This window comes from Helianthus annuus, chromosome 15 (genome assembly GCF_002127325.2).
Source record: "Helianthus annuus cultivar XRQ/B chromosome 15, HanXRQr2.0-SUNRISE, whole genome shotgun sequence".
NCBI classification, from domain to species: domain Eukaryota; kingdom Viridiplantae; phylum Streptophyta; class Magnoliopsida; order Asterales; family Asteraceae; genus Helianthus; species Helianthus annuus.
This window is the reverse complement of record NC_035447.2, coordinates 22,357,206-22,377,883: the sequence shown is the minus strand read 5'-3', so window position 1 is coordinate 22,377,883 and position 20,678 is coordinate 22,357,206. Positions and strand designations below refer to the sequence as shown.

Below are 20,678 nucleotides of genomic sequence, written 5' to 3'. Positions count from 1 at the left end.
CTGATTGACATGGTGCGCTCTGATTGGTCGGTTTTTTGGTTTGCCACTCCAAAGTGTTTAACCACTCCTTACACCCTTAGCTCTGTTTTATTTGAGAACTAGCTTAAGACTCCGTGTGTTACACGGGTGGTCTCAAAAAAAATATTATTTAATGGTGTTTTCATAAATATTTTAATGAAAGATTTGTTTCAGTATTAGTACTAAAGTAAATATAAAATTACACTTAATTAAAATAAATGAATATGAAATGTGACTTGGACGTTATGGCTTCGGCTCATCGGGTTTATTTCTTTTTATGACCCATTACATGACCAAGCCCATTTGCCACAGATCGGTGTCTATAGACCACAACCACCGTGGCTCGAAACCCATAACCCCACTGTACGTGTGTTATATACAATATGTGTACAAAGTAGACCAAACATGTACGCACAGTTTTATCACGACCCGAATTACAACACAACGTTCATAGACTGCCGCAACAAAAGAAAAAAAATTGACATTTAAATGATTCAAAATGATAACTCATCAAATGTAATTATAAATAGGTATGACGAAAAACAATAATTATAAAACGATAGCATGTACTCGCTTTCTTCTTCGACACTTTGAAGTACCTGTGCATTCCTAACAAATCCTTCACACGGAAAGCATAAAATGAGGGTATCTTGCACCACTGTGAAATTAATTGCCACAAAGATTGCGCAAAACAAAGTGACATTATTATTTTTTCAATCAAATGCAACACATATTTTAATTACTTGAAATCAACGAATGAAACGCCCAAGATAAATACAAAAAGGAAAGAAGTACCCTTTCAGCAAGGATGCAAATCTTTTTAGGTTCAGTGATACCAATGAGAAATTTGCTTCACACCAACATATTCAAACACCCCCTTTATCCTACTACACAATAATGAGTTCTACGTTTGAAAATAAAAAACTTCCCAGGTTGTAGAAAGGCTAAATTCAAAAAAAAAAAACAATATTAAAGGATAAGCTATGCAGTTAATATCGGTTAAATCGGTCATATCGGTCCTCTAGTAAAATATCAGTCAAAATATCGGTACTGATATTATAGGCGATATTGACCGATATCACCGATGTTTGACCGATATAGCCGATATATCACTCAATTATTAGTGTTAAATTGCTATATATATAAATTCCTTATTATATTAAAATCACCATACCCCACCAATATCTCTCCGAGATAACCTATATCTCAAATTCGGTCAAGATATCCGATATTTTACCGCACTAACTGCATAGAGGATAAATGAATTTTAGTTGGAAGTGTAATATCATTGAAAGAGTAATTTGTGATATTAGCATATTTAGTTTTAGGAGAGGTGGTAAGATGGACGGGGCGGTCACTTGACAGGTTAGAAATAGTCATTTTCTAATACATATTAAAATAGGTTGTACCGGGTTGAATTGACCCGTAAACACTTTTCTTGACATGATAAGATGGACTTTTTATGTACCTTTGCCAATTGACTTCCATGAAGCAACGATCAACTTCTAACTAATGATTTGCTATCGCTTCAGCAAAGCATCTTCAGTCGAACCACTGTACAATATTTTAAGTAATAGTTACTTACATGATGGTCATAGCAACAATTTTTGACAATTAACATTGCCGTTTGATTAATTGTGCAAGTGCAGTCTATAAACTAAAATGACTTTGTCTTCAATTTTTTAAACTTGGAAATAACATGTTCAAAAAATTTATCTTTAGATAAAACTACTTGGTGAAGATGAACCACAAAAATAATAGGTCTAAGCAGTATATTACCTCACTAATAAAAGTAAACAAACCCTAGCTTGCCACTGCCGTTGTCATGTTGTTGCACTACATTTAACCCCAATCACAGAAACCCTATGAGGGCTATCATCCCAAACAATCAAATCTACAAAATAGTACAGAGGTAAACCACGCAATTGTAAGTCCACCATATAAAATCTGGAAACACAACTCAAGAACCATAAACTAAAATGAACGCAATTGGATATACCTATTGTTCAGACCAATGTTGTGGTTTAAAAATTTGACTACAGACCTGCATCGGAGTTGCCGGAACCAAAACTGGACATCCGACCATTTCCGAAACCCTACATCAGTTAGCTAGTGTTCGTCTCAGTTGTAAACCATCAAACCAACAGCTAAAGATCTGCCAATACCCCGACAACAAAATTAATATATAAGAATAAAAAATATTATTCATAAAGCTTCTATATCATTCCACACCTCAAACACAAAAATCGAAAAAGAAAATAAAAAAAGAGCATTATAGAAAGCAAAACAATCATTCAGCTTGACATTTCATCGAACACTTTGAAAGTAGTATAAACCTCTTACCTAAAAAGCTTTGGAAAGATATCATCGTGAAGATCAACATATTTTCAGCAAACACAACAGTTGTACAACCTCGGTCCACCCATTTATAGACAGGAGCAGTGACGCGAGACCAGATGTGAACACGCAAACATCACATACGTGAGGCGCTAAGGTATTTATGTAATACTTTTTATATTTCTGGTCGGTTATATCATCACATGCACATAATTTAGATACTAAAACCTCTATATACTATTAAATATAATAACCTCTATATACAACCTGTAAACTATATGCAAGAGGCACTCCCGATGTGCGCGTCTCATGCCATTTTGAGCTTTGCCTCATGCAATCACCAGTCAAGTTTTTTTCTTAAACTGGAGAAAATGTTTTAAAAATATATAAAAATGGATAAATATTGATCGAAAGCATTTTTTCAATCGCCTCACATGTCTAAGGCAACCTTTTTTTTAAACCAAGTTAGCCAGCACCTAATTTGTTATTTATATAAGAAATCTACAATAAAAACCTAAATCCAACATATAACATGTTAAGACCATTATTAAAAACATTAGAACTTAAACTTACAACACTAATGATAGAAGGAAGCCATCCTTTGTATAATGCATGCAAGCCTTCTTCACGGAGTACTGTAGCAAGAGCATGTGCAATTCCTCCATACTTGCTAGTGGCTAGGAGATTTATAAGTCTGCAATTAAAAAAATATAGTGAAAAAACTTAATCTAACCTATGTTGTCAAAGGCGCAAGGCGAACTCAAGGCGAATAGGCCTTGCCTGGAGCCTAGACACACGATGCAAGAAAAGCGCACGCCCGAGATAAGTAAGGCGCAATAATATATGTGTATATATATATATATTACGTATATAAAACTGTTATTACTCCCTAAACATATTTAAAAAAAACTAATATAATTAAAAATTATAATCATCTAACCTATATCAAAAACTTTAGAACCCGTTTTAAATAATGTGATTAATAGATCAACATAATATCTACTTGTACACCTTTTAAACCCTATGTATACTAAAATAATTTTATTGCAGTGAAAATATAATGAAGAAAACCCAAAAGCAATGAAGTAAAATTTACAAAGGACAGTAAGTCAGGAACTTTTTTCGGCAGTGAACAGTGGAGGAGGAACCTTTTCTGCAGATTCTTGGTCTGAAAAATCAAATGGCGCCTAATTTGTTTGAAACCATCGCCTCTTTGCGCCTGTGCCTGGCACCAGGCTGAGCGCCTGAGCTTTGCTTTCTTAAGAAAGTTGCAGATGGTCACTTTGGTCACCACCAGGCGCTTTACCCTTGCCTTGTCTCGACTGAGCGCCTAGGCGCGCGCCCAGAGTGCCTTTGACAACGTAGAATCTAACTGACATAAACAAAAAAAAAATACAAAATTTCAATGAACCAGAAGATTGTAAAGTATACCTTGACAGTAAGACATCGTCGAACCAAGTCCATTATAAGAAGGTTGTTGACATGGCAATTATTCCAGCGCAAACGCTAGCTCCGAGCGTAATAGAGGGATGAGTTCAGTATCCTCTGGAACAAAAGATATAAACATGTTTTTAATACACATAATTTTATTTAAAATGGGTGAGTTAACCGAGTAAGCTGATTATTATAAGAAAAGGCACAAGATATATTAGTACCATTTCCAGGTTGCCGTCGATATAGCCCAAGATTCCCCTGTTCATGTATAAAAGAGTGCCATTTGAACCATAGATATTAAAAGTAATCAACTTTGAAGAAAAAAACATGTTGACCAGCAGGTAACTTACTTGGATGCCTCTTCATAGCTAAAGAACCTGACAACAGTGTTTGGGACGATGCGTGCACAATTGGTGCCATTTCCTTTAAACATTCCTTTCAAACTGTCCCTTCTCCATATACATTTTAGTCACTGAGTAGTTCCGTTGTATTTGATTATGTAAGGATTTTGAATCGCTATTTTGACATTTATGGTCAAACTAACAAAACTCATAACCTATAGAATATTAGGGAAAATATAGAAAATTAGTTACTTGGGGTTACCGAACTCCTTTATAGCGCCACCAGTTTTTTGATAGCTCATCAATGTAAGGACCAAGCTCAAAAATCAACTGCAATGAAATGTAACAATAAAATCAAGACCATGAAAAGAAAACAACAAAATAACACACATGGAAAAGAATGTCACAATACCTGAAATATACTTGGTTTATGTTTCAAGGGTGGTATGAAAAATAGCCAGTTTCATAATTAACATCACCATCAGCATGACATGTTGCTCTAAGCAATGGATCCAGTTGAAACTCCAAAGAGTCGAATCGGTATGTGGTCATGGGTGAAATTTCTTTATACGAAACTTTCACAACCATCACCCTTGTCATCAGATATTATTACGATCTCTGTGAAACTTTTCTTCTGCAAAAGACGTGATTCGCTTGTCAAACCTATACAAAACAAAAACTAATTGCATAAGCAAATAAAGCAAAAAAAGTAATATTGGCTTTTTTCAACCTGAATAAAGGCGTACATGCTCCAGATATGGTCAAAAAGTATTCTTACCTTTCTCTTCTTATATGTTGAAGATGCTGGCATCTTATTCTTCTTATTGATCCATCAACAATAACACAAATTAGAAAACCACGTACATTTAGTTATGTAATCAATCAAAAAAATAAATTCATTTGAAAGAATGAAAAAATGAAATAAGTACCTTCTTTTGCCGCTGAACTATATTGAAGAGAACCACAACCTCTTCTTCTTATTGACTAAAGAGAAGCACATCCTCTTCTTCTTGTTCATTGGAGATATGCACAACCACTTCTCGTTGTTGCGACTATCCTAAAAATTATGATGCCTAAATCCATAAATCACAAGTAAAATCCTAAAAATTAACTAAATTAATATCCAAAAAACATACCAATCTAAAACACAATTCATCAGTTTTGATTTAAAAGCGAAATTATGATCTCAAACAAACATCGCAGATTAACAAATAAAATCAAAAGAATATCTAGATCTAACATTACTCATATGAGATTATTCAAAAACATTTTACTCAATAACTTTTAAGAAATAATTGAAGACTTAAATTACCAAGGGCAGAGTGTGAGTCAACTTTGTAGTGGGACGAAGAATTCCGAGAGGGTCAACTACTAAATTAGGATGCAATGGGTCAACTTTCCCAATTGTTAAAAGCGCATGAGGAGCACTGCAATCCAGTTTTAACAATCAATATTCTATAAAACTAATATGATTCTTATATATTAAATCAAAAAATAAATAACAAACCTTCCAGGAATAGAATTAAAGTCCCCACAAACTAACATTGGCATATCTGAACTGGCAGCTATATTTTCTAAACCCTTTAACAGAGTGTGAACCTGAAATATCATATGAAGTTATAAACACACTGGCATTATTAAAAAAATATATAATACTAATTAAAACGATTTCTTTTCTGATTAGAGGTTAAAAGAATCACCTGCCATAGTTTGACATCCTTCAGATCTTGTTGAAGAATCACATGACTATTCGCCTACACACCATAAAAGAAAGGTAAATTCTGAGTCCAATTAAAAAAAAACAAATGAATATTAATAAAAAGAAATGCATTTTGAGAGTGATCATGTAATTGGCAGTAAGTAAAGTCAAATAATTAACTTCAGAAAATAGACTTTGAGAGAGAGGATACGAAAATAATTAGATAATTAGTTAAAGAGTGCTTGGTGGAAAATTATCGTACCATATTGTTTTGAAATTTAGCAAGATTTTCAATTGCAAACACCACCTGAGAATAAAAACCCCAAAAGTTTTGAAATTTACACACCCCATATGACACATATGAACATAAATCATTGAAAACATCTTATTTTACACAAAACAAAACATAATCTCCAAAACAACAAATAAGAGTAAACGATTAAAATCACGTGTAATATCGATGTAAATAAGAGTAAAGTTACCTAGATTTGCCTCGACTGGTTCCAATTTAGGGTTTCGATAATCACTTTGATGAGAATCGCATAGTATAGATGTAACTACCAAAGTGTTTCACTGACTTGCAATTTCTAATGGTGCAACTACCAAAGTGTTTCTTTCTCTTCATCCTTCTTCAATCAGAACAATAGCCAACAAACAAAACCAAACACACCGGCGACTACCAGTACCAGACCCGTCAAACTCAGTTTAAAGCACGTGAAAGATAAACAAAATCAGACGAATCAAGATTGAAGAATCAAATTCCAAGTTCTCATATTATCATAATCATCACCATCATAAAAAAAACCCTAATTTCTGAACACATTCAAGATTTCATTTATAAACTTACTTGGTTTCTTTGAAGATGAAATCGATGTATTTGAAATTGTCATATGAAGGCGCCAAAGTAGGATACGGCTGAGGTTTAGATTTGGTGATTGTAAGATGATTGAAAGAAAAGGGGAGAAGTAAAAAAAGAAAGTCTGGTTACAGAGATCATCCGCTCAAAAGCGTATGATAAAAGGAATAGATTTTTAACGCCTAAACCAAAGGAATGAGGGTTTTCTGAAAATCGCCATAGATGCAATCAACAATACTGGAATGGAAGAACCCTAAAATTGGAATCAGTATTTTCTTAAAATCAAGATGAGAGAGAAAGTGGTGGAAGATGAATGTGAATAATGAGCGTGTATGGAAGATGAAATAAAATGGAAAAAGAATAGAGAGAGAGAGAGAGACGGTGGTTTGAAGAAACGTACGTGAGAAGGATTGATGGAGTATAAAGGAAAAGAGATTGCCGCCCATAGGGAATTATCAGCCTTTAGAGCATGTCCACATTATCAAAATGATTGGCTAAGAATAGCCCTTGTGGCCTAAGAGAATTCATTTAGTATAATAGATAGATAGAAAAGTTGCCCCAACTAAAACACTTGGGCTATAAAACAATTTTCATTTCTTTATAATAATTTTGATAACATAAATGAAACTGAGAAAATCAGAACAAACAATGACTTATAATAGCTTAAATGAATATTAACTAATTCATCTTAAGTTCACTTCTTGGTTTCAACTTTGCTTTCATTATAATCGTTTGTCTAAGTCGACACTCAACAGAGAAATGATAAACATCACAATGCCTCGCTAATAAGACGGGCACTAATGCATATGCATGTATATGAATTCAAAATCACGAATTGAAAACTCACATTGAAAATATGAATTCAAACTAAGACAATTCAAGTCACGAATTCAAATTCAGTTTTTCGAGTTTCAGAAACCTTGCTAGTATTTGAACCGAATTCTAAATTATAACGAGTTGTGAAAAGAGTCAACATAGATATTCGATTCGAATCCGTGTATATACATATATTTCTACCTGTCATGTACATTTTTATTTCTATATCTCTATTTTTCTTGTGAAATTTTTGAATTGCAGCAAGTCTCTCAAATTTCTTCACAATTATGAATTTATTTAAAAAAATTCAAATTATTATTACACCTAAGAATGACTCAATGGACACCCATGCTCACACCATTCGGTACTTACAATTTTGCTGGTTGGACATTCACATTGGACATTGGAGGTCACGAAAATAATACAGGATGGCATACATATGAAGTCGATTTTCCCAACCATTCATTCAATATTTATTTATTATTTGCCGTTCAAAAATACATTTAATATATATTTACACACACATAAAATACATACATGTATGTGTATATATAGTTTATTCAAAGGTGTTGACCACCATAAATGAGTGAGACGGTGGGAGACCCTCTCCGTACTTGAGGCCAATATCACATGGATCCTGTCTGCAATCTCTGATTTCCCGGAAGACGAAGAAGAAGATCTATTCGCTACTACACCGATCTCATTTCAACTAACAGCTTCTGGAATCTACCATTCTTCTTCAGTCTACGTGTTTTCACACACACACACACACACACACACACACAACTCAACTGACAAGTAACAAACACCGTTCGATTCAGGTATAAATCTACACGATCTATAAGCTTTTAAGTTCCTGTTTCACAGACTCCTTCACCGGCTATTTTTGTGTGGAATGTGTTTGAATCTGAGCTTGTTTTGTTAGGGTTTAAGTACCGAAATTGTTACGTGTTTGATTTAAGTTATCGTTCTGTTTGTTGAAGTAAAGTGCAGTATTTTTGGAAGAAATTAGGGTTTAGGTACCGAAATCGTCACGTGTTTGATATAATATTATTGTTCTGCTCGTAGTTCAATTTGAAGTGTAGTGTTTTGGGAAGAAGTTAGGGTTTAGTAGAACAAAATCGTTATGTGTTTGACCTAAAATTATCGTTCTAGTCGTAGTTCCAATTGAGGTGCAGTGTTTTATGAAGAAATTAGGGTTGAAGTACCGAAATCGATACGTGTTTGATATAAAATTATCGTTCTTCTAGTAGTGCAATTTGAAGTTCAGTGTTTTTGGAATAGATTACGGTTGAAGTACCAAAATCGTTACGTGTTTGATATAAAATTATCGGTCTAATCGTAGTTTAACTTGAAATGCAGTGTTTTTGTTGAAGAAATTTGGGTTAAAGTACCGAAATCGTTACTTGTTTGATATAAAATTTTCTTTATACTAGTAGTGCAATTAGAAGTGCAGTGATTTTGGAAGAAATTAAGGTTGAAGTACCAAAATCATTACATGTTTGACCTAAATTTATCGTTCGAATCGTAGTTTAACTTGAAGTGCAGCGTATTTGGAAGAAATTAGGGTTTAAGTACCAAAATTATTACGTGTTTGACATAAAATTATCGTTCTAATCGTAATTTAATTTGAAGTGCAGTGTTTTTGGAAGAAACTAGGATTTAGTAGAGCCAGACGATGCAATGCAGGTCTACTATTCACCACAGTTAGGATCTGGAAACAAGAATTCATCTTCGTTCCGTAATTCCGGTGCATACACTAGTCCCGGAACTCCTGATTATGGAGATAACACTATGTTAGGGTTTCAAAAGGGATGGTGTTCAGAAAGAGTACCATTGAGCAATAGTAGCCGGAGGCATATCAGTGCGGCAGCACTGATGCCGTTCAACAGTCAAAGAACACTACCGTCGAAATGGGACGATGCCGAGAGGTGGATTACGAGTCCGGTGTCTGGTTTCGGGGGTTGCAAGGCGTTAGCAACGCCGCCGCAGAGACGGGCCAAGGCTAAGAGTGGACCGTTGGGTGGGTCGCCTGGTGTTGCTTACTTTTCAAACTACTCGCCCGCTGTCCCAGTGCTTGAAGGTGGGAGTAACATGAGTTTTCTTGCAGGTTCTCCGCTTACAACCGGAGTTTTAGTGCCGGATGGGTTACAGCTTCGTAATGCGGGTGTAGTGAATGCTGCTCAGCAGTATGGAATGATTCAATCTACTAATGCACCTGGTTGGTCTGAGTTGTTAATTGAGTCTGCATATCCTGATTCTCAAGGTATATAATAATTTCTTGAGTAAAATGCTATTTTCATCCCTGAGGTTTGGCCAGTTTTGCGACATTCGTCCAAATGTTTGTTTTTCCGCATCTGGATCCAAAAGGTTTGAAACCTTGCCATTTTCATCCGCCTTGTTAACTCCATCCATTTTTCTCCGTTAAGTCAGAGGTATTTTCGTCTTTTTTGCTAACTTAAAAGGCAATTCAGTCTTTTTCACTCTATGTAAAAAGACCGAATACCCCTGAAAAGGACCAACTTTTCCTTTAAGTTAACAAAAAAGACGGAAATACCCCTGACTTAACGGATAAAAATGGATGGAACTAACAAGCCGGATGAAAATGCAAGAATTCTGACCGTTTGGATCCAGATGCGGAAAAACAAACCATTGGACGAAAGTCGCAAAACTGGCCAAAGAAATGGTATTTTACTCTAATTTCTTATTTAATACAAAACTTTTGTAATCTCTTTTGCCTGTTTGATGGCTGCTTGTGAATTGTGGCTGATCTACCGACATGCAGATGAGAAGGAAGATGAAAATGGTGTATCGCGTGTGGCTTCACGGCGGGATATGGCAACCCAGATGAGCAGTCCTGAAACGTCCCCTACACATATACCTCCACCACCGGTGGAACCCAACAACCACCATTCGGCAAGATTGGAAGTCCGGGATGTCCAGGTGGACAAAGGAACCACTACGATTAAGCAATCAAAAAGACACAAAACGAAAATCAAGAATACTCGATCACCAGAGGTTAATGACTTAGCTTTGACATGGAATACTACAGAAGGAGCAATGAAAGTGTCAAAGTACGTAATTACAGTTTCGATTCAAAACACACACACACAAGCACAAGCGCGTGCATATTGATATTTATATATGACAAGAATCATGGTTTTGTTGTAGGGGTGTGCACGGTTTGGTTCGGTTTCAGGGTAAAACCGAAGTCGTAACCGAAAGTTTGGTTTTCGATTTTGAAAACTGTTCGGTTACGATTTTAGCAATGGTTTGGTTTTTCGGTTTTTGAAACAAATTACATAAGATTAAAAAATAAAAAAAAGTATAATTCAAAGTTTAAGAAGCTTTTTTAGATGTTGACATCTAAGTTAATATAATCTTTTTAATTAATATTGTTCACATAAACCTAACCTTCTAATCTATTTTAAGGTTCCTCCAAAGTTTTTATTAAGACGTTTTCTTTTATAACACTTTGAAACTCATTTAATTTTTATGTTAAATTTTGTTATTTCTTGGAGACAATGGATAAATCATTTCAATGATAAATAAACATTTGTTCTTATTATAAATACTTAACATTCAAGAATAAATTTAATAATTCCTAAATCAGTATATAAACAAAAATTAAAGAAAAATGATTTTTTAGATTATTCGGTTTTTTTTCGGTTTTTTGCTCACCCCTATTTGTTGTCTTGTAACTTGCAGGCTCGAGAAAGAGGAAGCAAGGATCACGGCTTGGGAGAATCTGCAAAATGCTAAAGCCGAGGCATCGATCCGGAAACTTGAGGTACGTTTGGTAAAAAGTATACCGCATACCTACTCTTACTATCCAAACGTAATTAATCCATTGTCTTACATCCGGCTTAAAAAAATATTTGCTTTATTTGTTTGATCAGATGAAACTGGAAAAGAAAAAGTCGGCGTCTTTGGATAAAATATTGAACAAACATAGAGCTGCGCAAATGAAAGCCGATGAAATGAGAAGGAACATGTCAGAGGATGTTTCTCCAAGAACTTCCCGCAAATTCAAGAGCTTACGTAGATTTGTCCCAAATTCTCTCAAAGGCTGCTTCCATCATCATGGATCCTAGTACGTGTAAGATCAGCTCTTAAACCATAATCTAGAAGTCAAATGGTCCTCAGTTTTGGAAGATAGAAAAGAGGGTAAATATGTTAGATCCAATATGCGTCATTGGAGCAAGGTACATGAATGATATACCTGCTATTGTAAGCGCAGGTGTTTGAATTCATGCTTTGTAATCTCCACATAACATGAGTGAAACTGTGATTACTGATGTAGTGCGATTATAGTCTGTTGTACCCGCACCTTGGAAATGGATCAAAATTGCCAATTTTTAAGAAAAGAGTATCGAAAATGATTGCCTTCTTAGCAGGATGCCTAAAAGATTAAAGAATCATGTGTTCTTTATAAACAGTCGAAACTCGAAACTGCTTAAGCCGCCCAAACTGAAGAACTGTCTGGTTTGAAATTTATATGGTTCCGTTCATGGTTTGGATTTAGCGGTTTAAAGTTTATTATTATTATTTTTTTTTTCGTTTCGGGAATATGCATATATGTATATGTAATAATTATGAACAATCTTTGTTTAGAGAAAAAAATGAGCAAATACTGCTAAAACCAAAATTGTCACATCATTAAAATTGGATGTTTGACCTAACCATACCAAGCCAGTTTGGTTTGTTGTTCATGAAACCATAATTAGTAGTTTGGCCTAGAATACTTGTCGCATGGTGCCATTTAGTGGTTGCCGCCGCTTGAGCTGCCATCATCACAGGTGCAGCTGAATCCATAGCAACCTGTAATATGCACCATGAAACTAAACATGATGCTAGAATTGATAGAGAAATGATGACGATAAGCTGAAGAAAAGTATGAAGTCTTGATTTACCCTTAGCGTCTTCAACTTCTGCAAACATTACATACATGAAATCATTAAGTCAACTTTTTTGGTCAACACCTACATATTTATACACCTACAAAGATGAAGCTAGGATCTGTAGCAAACTCCACTACAGATTAAATGTCTATAGTGATGGCCTTAGGAGTTTTAGAACACTGGTGGCCGGGTGGGATGTAGGGACATTCGTGAACCGAATCAAGCTAGGGTCAACTCGAACTCGGCTCGTTTCAAACGTAGCCAAGCCGAGCAGACTCGTTTACAACCAAGCCAATTTCTAGCGAGTTATTTTTGAACTTGGACCTTAACATGATCATTACGTAAGTCAAAATTTCACCATTTTTTAGAAGAATTCTACAAAATATAAAAGAACTAGAACATTAAATAAGATATAGATCTTCACAAAATAAGTCTGATCAACATTTCAAGATTTAAACATATTATACTCCCAAATTTGTGTATATAACAAATGTTGAAACACCTTACGCATAGTGTTTTTTTTTTTTTTTTACTTTTATAATTTTTGTGTTGTGATAATTTATTTCTTTCATTTTTTGTCTTGTGGTGAATTGCCTGTGTTTTACACCATCTTGTAGTATCTCTTGTTTACGTTTTACATCACGTGGTATTCGTGTTTTTGTTTTATAATTTTTTCCAATTTTGGTCGCCGTTTTCGTACTACTTATCAATACAGGGTATAACAATTATCAACTTTTGTGAATAGTGACTTTGACCTTTTTTTAGTTCTAGTTACACACCTTATGCTATAAATAATATCCGATTTTAACCTTATAGTTTACAATAGTTACCAACTTGCGTGAACGGTAACTTTGACTTTTTTTATAAGTTTCTATTACACACCTTGTACTAAAAAAATATAAGTTTTTAACCCTATAGTTTTGTTTTTTCTCATGACTTTCGTTCATTCATTTTTTTTATAAATACTAAATACACGGTTGCGTTAAATTTTTTCTTCACTTCAATTTGAAATGTTTATATTATTGGTATAGTCGTTTAGAACTTTTGATCTATGATATATATTAGAGAAATAATTTGAATTTTCTCTTTTGGTTGCTTTATTGAGTGTCGCTACCTTACTGATATCGTAACGAAATGAATAGTCATTGACCGAATCCTCGCCACGTAACCGGGGGAATTTTGCTAGTTTGTAACAAAATTAATATAGGAGTACTGGGTTGGGCACTTGGGATGTAAAGTTTGGGGTAGGCACTTGGAATGTAATGAGGAGTGAAAAGTGTAATAAGAATGCACTAGAATTTAAAACCGAACTGAGCCAGGATTAGCTCGAACCAGATTCGTTTACAAACCGAGTTAAGCCATTTACAACCTAGTCGATTTGAGCGAGCTATTTCCAAGCTTTTTTTCGAATGAGTTTCAAGCAAGCTTTGATCATTGAGCTATTTGAACAAGCATAGTGTGATTGGTGAAGGTTGCGGGGGTGGTGTCAGTGATGATGAGTGGGTGATGGCGACAAGCCATAGTCATGGGTGGTGGTGAACCATTTGGAACCGATTTTAACCAAGAAATTTTATCAGTATGGCATGTTTTTACGTGCTATATAATTTGAGAAGACATAAATTGTATTGACATATCATCATCATCATCATACTCAGTAAATCCCACCGGTAGCAAAGTTAAGGCAGGGTCTAAGGAGGGTAAGATGTAGACAGCCTTACCTCTACCCTGTAGGAATAGAGTGGCTACTTCCAGTGAGACTCCCGGCTCGATGGTAGTTTTGCATCAAGCCTTGGACATAAGGCACATAACACTCGGCAATTAATGACAAAGGCCAATTAATGCATGTACTCCCCTGTCTTTCGGCTATCAACGCCACCACATGATGCATGATTAACCATCACTCTCTTTTAACATTATTTTCACGAAATTAGTAAAATAACGTTAAAATTAGTAAACTTTCACTTTTGCCCCCCCCCGAGCGCCCACACATATATACATTATATGCGCATACCGCAAGCGGGACGTATAAAATATAATATGAGTAAATCAGATAATTTTATCTATGTTCTCGTTTGATTGTGTTTGTGACAAGTTTTACAAATATTTATTGAAGAGATATGGGCCCAGTCCCAAGGTAGGTCTGGGCGAATCTTTGATGTAGAAGATTTTAGAGAAAAAAGTTAGCTCATACTGCTAAAACCAAGCCAAGGTCAACTCGAACTTGGCTTGTTTCAAACATAACTTAGCGAGCTGGCTCGTTTACAATTAAGCCTGTTTTAGCTAGCTATTTTTGAGCTTGAACCCTAGCTCAACATGATTATTACTTAAGGGTCTCGGTTTCACCAATTTATTTTGTGAGAAGAATTCTACATTGTCATAAAAAGAACTAGAGATATAAATCTCTACGAAATAAATCCAATCAACATTTCAAGATTAAAACTAATTATGCTACCGAATTTGTAACATGACTAAACTAAAATTAAAATTATGTTCAATTTAAAATATATACAGTACTAACGTTTAACAAATTACTCAAGAAGTACAGTAGAAACTCGATAAATTAATACTCGATTATTTAATAAACTCTCTAAGATAATATTTTTTGCCGGTCCCGACTCGGGGATAGGGTGCTAAATTTATAATTCGCTAAAATTATAAGATAATACATTTTTGATAATTTGTTTAGACACCATATAAAATATAAATTAATAATTCCTTATATATAGCATATTACATGAATGATTTATGAAGGTTTATTGAAAAATGACTCAATTGTGTTTCATTTCAAACTGATCAACTTTGTCTCTTATGGATTTTAATTTGTCCTCCATGCCCTCCATTTCAACAGATCCACTCTCTCAAAAACGTCGGAAATTTTTAATTCCATATCTTGCTTTGAACTTTCCAAGCCAACCAATAGAAAAAGTAAAGTCTGGAGTATCCACTGGATACATATCTTTCATGAACTTTTTCGCCTTCTCGATGATTAGTTCACCTGTCATATTCACATGTTCTTGATATTGAAGAATCCATTCATAGAAAGATTTTTCTAGGTCAGGAAATTTTGCCGGTTTGTGTCGCTTAACATCGCCTCTTTCGGGAGCAAGTGAGAGATACTCTAAAGACCGCTTAACTGTATTCGATATTGTCGCTTGACTCACCTGCAAACCATAGTTACTATGAACCCATTCTTGCAATTGCTTTTGAGTGAGACTTGGATTATCCTTGTTGTGCTTGCATAATGCTCTTCGAATCTCGTCTGTCATTATTGTTTTTTTTTTCACACGTTTAAGATGGGAAGCCATGTTGTGTGTATGATTTGTTTGTGTTAACCTATTTTGATCTTGTATTTATATAGAAAATATTTTTAATGTCCATAGAGTGATACATTGAACACAAGAAGCATAATAAGGTGGGAGATTGAAGGTTTCTTTCAAATTGGGCCGTTCATTTGATATACATGCATTGTATACAATAATTAAGTGGAAGCTTGAAAGGTGTTTGTAAACTAAGTATTCTACTATAAATTAATAAAATATTAATTAATATATAAATTAATAATTATTAATTTATCGATTAATTAATAACTCTTTTAATTAATAAATTTTGGTGGTCCCAAGTGTATTATTTTATAGAGTTTCTACTGTAGACTTAAACGAGTAGGGAAATTACAAGTAGTCAATTATAACGGGCTATATATGGAGTTAGGGCGCCGATCTTCACGTTAAAACACCTGAGCAGTGAGCAATCGGTCGAAACCAGGTCGCTAAATTAGTGGAACAATGAAGAAAGAAGAAAGTATTGGGGCTGTAAAGCTTGGGGTTGGCACTTCGAATGTAAAACATGAAAATTTAGGGTTAACTTATATGTTCCATGTGAGTTGAACCAAATGGAGTCAGGATTAACTCGAACTCATTTCGTTTGATAAATCGAGCCAAGCCAAACTAGCTTATTTACAACCTAGTCGATTTTGAGCGAGCTATTTCTGAGCTCTTTCCAAGTCAGTTTCAAGCAAGCTTTGAGCATTGAGCATGTTGAACAACCATAATGGGATGGGTGAAGGCGATGGAGGTAGTACAATGAGCGAATGATGGAGACAAGCAAAGATTGTGGGTGGTGATGAACCATTTGGACTTGTTTTAAATCAACAACTTATATTATTAGTATGACGTGTTTTTACTTGAAAATAATGTAATTTGAGTAAATGTAAACTGAGTCTGTAAAATGTATAATATGAGTGATATGAAAACCACTAGATCAAGCGCCTCATCATGCCATTTTTCGATTTTGTACTTATATATTCTAAGTTCTACAACGTAAAGTTCATTAAAAAAAATTTCGGGCCCCGAAGGGTTTGAGCCCTAAGCCCAGGGACGGACCTACCTCTTTGGTAGGGGTAACCCCCGCTACCCCTTAACTTTTCGGCCGAAGTGCAAAAATTATATGTGTTTTGACATTTTTTTGTATTCCGCTATCCCTAAAATAATATTATGCTACCCCTTCACAATTTTTTTTGTTGGTGATGAACTCTTACCTAGTGTTTTTGTGAAGAGACGTATACCTACAACTTTTGTTTTGAAGTTGTGTTGTATGAAGGAGAAGAAGACTTATTAATAATCATATATCTATTCCCAATGAATATTGAAAGAGGAAAAATAAAATACATAAAAAAGGTAATATAGTATGTTAATAAAAATTGCAATTATTTTCATGAAGGGGGTCAGAGTGCCAATTGGCTTAAACCCCAGGGGGTAAAATTGCAGTTTACTCTAAATAAAATTATTACATTTGCTTAGAGAGCAATCGTAAAGGCTATATTTAGAAAAAAATGAGGAGAAATAAGATTAGTACGTTTGCGTAGAGAAACTTTTGATAAAATTATTACGTTTGTGTAGAGAAACTTTTGATAAAGTAAAAAAAATGATGTAATGACTCGATTTCAATCATTCAAAAACCAAAAGAGGAGAAATATATTAGGTATGTCTTTAACTTAATTTATTATCGTATTTTCTTTTGTTTCATTTATATCGTATAAAGTATGGTAAAAATTTTTTTTGAACGTTACCCCTATAGTTTCAGTCTAGATCCGCCACTGCGTAAGCCATCCCCCCGTCACCTTACGAGTCGACCCTATTAACCACTTCAACATATGGTATCATTTGATTCAATCACACAAATTGTAAACATGGTCATAATCTAAACACCTACGATGCCACTCCCCTTTTGTGGACGCCACCACTAGGCACCCCCTACCGACCGGTCCTACAACCAACATGAAGGAGGTAGGCCACTTGTGGTGCAAGGGTTTACTCTTGAGACCCCCACAAAAGATTTTCACCTTCACATTGGTATTATAAATTACATATAAAAACACCATGGTCATGTGACCTCGGCACGCATGCGTTGGGTCCACCCCTATATATGAGACAGGTGTGTCGAAATGTTCACACTGATGTATTAGTAGTTGGGGATAGTTATTCAGAGAACGGTGGAGTTTCACGTAGAAGGGTAACAAAGAGCTTAATTTAGGTTTTAGCCATGAAATGGGGAGATGAAAAAAGTGTTAGTGGACATACTACTAGCACTTGTGGCTAGGGAAGAAAGATCAAGAACAAGAAGATGAAGATGAGACAAAGTTGGTGGATAAAATCTCCAAGAGGTAGTCCTTGAGCTTCCAAGTCTTGAACCCTTCTTTGCTAGCCTAGATACACCTTTAGGATTGTCACACCCCAACCGATGGCGGAAACATCGGGATGAGACGAAGTGTGTATAGATTGCTAGAGACGTCATAACACTATGTGACAATATTTAATTAAATTCAAATTTCATTTCAAAACTAAATGTCATACGAAATTCAAAAGGAAATAACAACATTGTTTCAACAAATAACATAACAAACAAAAGATAGATAAATCTAGGTGTGTATCTAGTCCACCCTAAACTTGTTTCATCATTCATCCGTACTTCAATAATCAACCTGCAACATGTATTAAAATAGAGTTTCAATGCAAAAGCATGAGCGAGTATACAAGTTTGTTTACATAGCATAATAGAATAAAAGGCTCAAATCCAACATGATTCATAATATGTGAATTACTAGTATGCAATTTTTGGCGTACACTATGATAAACCCAAGAATCCAACGCATAAAATAACCAAATCCCAATTGATAGCAGGATGGTAAATGTTTAACTTAACAATACCCCAAGTCTAACGGGCGGTGCGTAAATCCTATAGCGCTATAATTGTTAAGGTGGGCTAGCAAAGTTAATGAGCATATACGTTCCAAATCGTTCAAATAGAGCATACAAGAATCATAAGTAAAGCACATTAATTTCATGTTTGTACAAGGATTGAGTATGTTTAGTTTAGTTTAAAGATGTTTGCATAATTATACATGTTGCATCCCAAAGTGTAAAGGGGAAAAAGGGATCGAGTATACTCACAGTGGTTGCAAGCTTTCCCACTTGAAATCCCGCGAGCGAGTTTGGTGGATGGATTAAGTTGGAGCACCTAGTCCTTCTACACAAGGAAACGTAGGCGTATGAGTTTGGCGTACAACGGAAGATTATAAATTTGGAGTTTAACATAACATAAAGTATGATATCAAAATAATCATCTTTAACTTACAACCTTATATGACACTACGTAACCACTAGGGTTATATTGTATTTCATGGGTAGTATGCCCATTAGAATCATACTTGGAGTGTTAAGTCTTAGATGGTATTCTACTACCTTAACATATAAACACAAGTTTAATATTAAAGGTTCGAATGAGTATATATATATATATATTTAAGTTTAGTATTACATATTATTAAGTTCAATAATTCAAGTAGGAGGTAGAAGATTAAGATCTTCGTTTAGGCACCTCGAGTTATTCATGAATGTCATGTATGGGGTAGGAAGAACATGCTTCCATTTAGGGACCCCTTGAATGTTCACCACTTCACTTGATGTAAAGACAACCAAGGAGGGTCAAGAACTAGGACTAATACAAGTATGTAAATAATCTAAACTAAAAGAAATCATCAAATCATGTGAGGATTTTATGTTGGAACAACCCAAGTTGTTCCACAATCACTCATTCATCAAAGTCTAAGCTTGACATGACTTGTGGGTTAAATACCCTAACAAAAGAGAAAGTTTATGAGGTTTAATCCTCTGATTTAAGTGTCTTAACCATGTTTTTAAGCTTAACCAACCATAAGAGGGGTTGTAAGCATTAGGACATTGGTGTGAGATGTGTTAGACACAAGTTGGATGAAGTTTAAACAAGTATGTAACAAAACAGAAAGTTTTTGGTCAATTTCAGAGCAATTCCAGGTTTGATTTCTCCAAGGAGAAGTCAAGGAATCAAACTCCGTGATTAACCAAGCAAGTAGGAAGAAGAATCAAGTAATTTCGTTAAGAAATGAGCAAGTTATACCAAGTTTAGTGCAAGGGTATGAATCTGTCCGAAAATGCAGATTCTTGCTGGAACTTGAGAGTGTTTTTGAGAGATTTGAGTGTGTTGAAAGTGTCCAAGTGCTTGGAGGACCTTGGGTACTTATAGGAGAGTGATTAGGGTTGATTTGGGGGGTTAACTAGTGCTAAAACTCGGTTTAAGCCAAAGAATCCCGCCCAAAAACGAAGCTGGTCGCGACTGTCCAACTATTCTGCAGACATGAGGTCCATGCGGCCCGCCTGAGGTATCAGGCTAAGTCCACGCGGGCCGCGAGCCCTTTGTGGTTCCGGATAAGTTTCATTTTTTTACAATTTGGCCCCTGGAGTTGTGTGTTTGATGCGTTTAAGGTATTTTAAGGGCCATATTTGCCATAAAGGCATAGTTTAAGATGTGATCAAGTATGAGGAGTATAAACCAAGTATAATCAAGCGTATAAGTATCAAATCAAGTGTCGTTCTCATTCAAAATACGTTCAATGCATAAGTTTAGATTAATTACAAGTTTCGCACATAGTTTCCAAGAATAACGATTAAACATCGATTGATTCACGAAGTCGAACATACGAGCATACATAGAATGTGTATAACATAAATGTAACAAAATACAAGCTTCATTAATGATCCAAGTCTCGGTTTGATTATGATTACAAAGAAGGGAACGATTGCAAGAATACAAGGTTTCCAAAAATAGAAATATGAACAAAACTTTCTGTAAATGGAAGGTACAAAAGAGCCGGGCGTTACAGTCTCCCCTCCTTTAGGAAATTTCATCCCGAAATTTAGGAAGACGTAGGGAAAAGATGAGGATACTTTGATTTCATATCCTTT

The 20,678-nt window shown here is 35.0% G+C and overlaps 2 protein-coding genes and 2 long non-coding RNA genes across 36 annotated transcripts; 1 reads left to right on the top strand and 3 right to left on the bottom strand.

Moving 5' to 3' along the window:
- Nucleotides 1-206: 206 nt before the first annotated feature.
- On the bottom strand, nt 207-7,098 carry LOC110911107. Of its 30 annotated transcripts, none has more exons than XR_004880477.1 (17): nt 6,312-7,094; nt 5,831-5,884; nt 5,638-5,729; nt 5,443-5,557; nt 5,060-5,187; nt 4,909-4,947; nt 4,543-4,764; nt 4,140-4,460; nt 4,011-4,047; nt 3,787-3,900; nt 3,504-3,706; nt 2,929-3,049; nt 2,018-2,173; nt 1,798-1,912; nt 1,487-1,572; nt 814-905; nt 207-676 (listed from the first exon to the last, which is right to left on the bottom strand). It is a non-coding gene; the product is annotated as an uncharacterized LOC110911107 (long non-coding RNA). The 30 variants fall into 30 exon arrangements; XR_004880475.1 differs by adding an exon at nt 6,092-6,136 and having other exon boundaries at nt 207-1,572; nt 4,140-4,261; nt 4,383-4,460; ... (1 more) ...; nt 4,909-4,950; nt 6,312-7,093; XR_002576789.2 differs by having other exon boundaries at nt 814-902; nt 4,543-4,793; nt 6,312-7,093.
- A 943-nt stretch (nt 7,099-8,041) lies between these two features.
- On the top strand, nt 8,042-11,883 carry LOC110911105 (remorin 1.4). 4 transcript variants are annotated; one of them, XM_022155684.2, is made up of 6 exons: nt 8,042-8,322; nt 9,142-9,524; nt 9,612-9,767; nt 10,287-10,575; nt 11,210-11,291; nt 11,401-11,883. In XM_022155684.2, the coding sequence occupies exons 2-6, from the start codon at nt 9,185-9,187 to the stop codon at nt 11,593-11,595; spliced, it is 1,062 nt and encodes a 353-aa protein (XP_022011376.1). In that variant the 5' UTR covers nt 8,042-8,322; nt 9,142-9,184; the 3' UTR covers nt 11,596-11,883. The 4 variants fall into 4 exon arrangements, with proteins under 4 accessions (XP_022011376.1, XP_022011375.1, XP_022011374.1 ...); XM_022155683.2 differs by having other exon boundaries at nt 9,137-9,767; XM_022155682.2 differs by having other exon boundaries at nt 8,043-8,322; nt 9,142-9,767.
- Nucleotides 11,884-12,135: 252 nt separating this feature from the next.
- LOC110911106 lies at nt 12,136-12,651 on the bottom strand. Its single transcript, XR_002576777.2, has 2 exons — nt 12,415-12,651; nt 12,136-12,322 (listed from the first exon to the last, which is right to left on the bottom strand). It is a non-coding gene; the product is annotated as an uncharacterized LOC110911106 (long non-coding RNA).
- Nucleotides 12,652-15,260: 2,609 nt separating this feature from the next.
- On the bottom strand, nt 15,261-15,668 carry LOC110913468 (CENP-B homolog protein 1-like). The gene has a single exon (XM_022158297.1). It carries the CDS (start codon nt 15,666-15,668, stop codon nt 15,261-15,263), a length of 408 nt encoding a protein of 135 aa, XP_022013989.1.
- Between the last annotated feature and the right edge of the window lie 5,010 nt (nt 15,669-20,678).

Coding starts and splice junctions, on each gene's coding strand:
- LOC110913468 (XM_022158297.1), bottom strand. CDS start 15,668: ATGACAGACGAGATTCGAAGAGCATTATGCAAGCACAACAAGGATAAT.
- LOC110911105 (XM_022155683.2), top strand. CDS start 9,185: ATGCAGGTCTACTATTCACCACAGTTAGGATCTGGAAACAAGAATTCA. Junction 9,768..10,286: donor TGCATATCCTGATTCTCAAG/GTATATAATAAT, acceptor ACCGACATGCAG/ATGAGAAGGAAGATGAAAAT. Junction 11,292..11,400: donor CATCGATCCGGAAACTTGAG/GTACGTTTGGTA, acceptor TTGTTTGATCAG/ATGAAACTGGAAAAGAAAAA.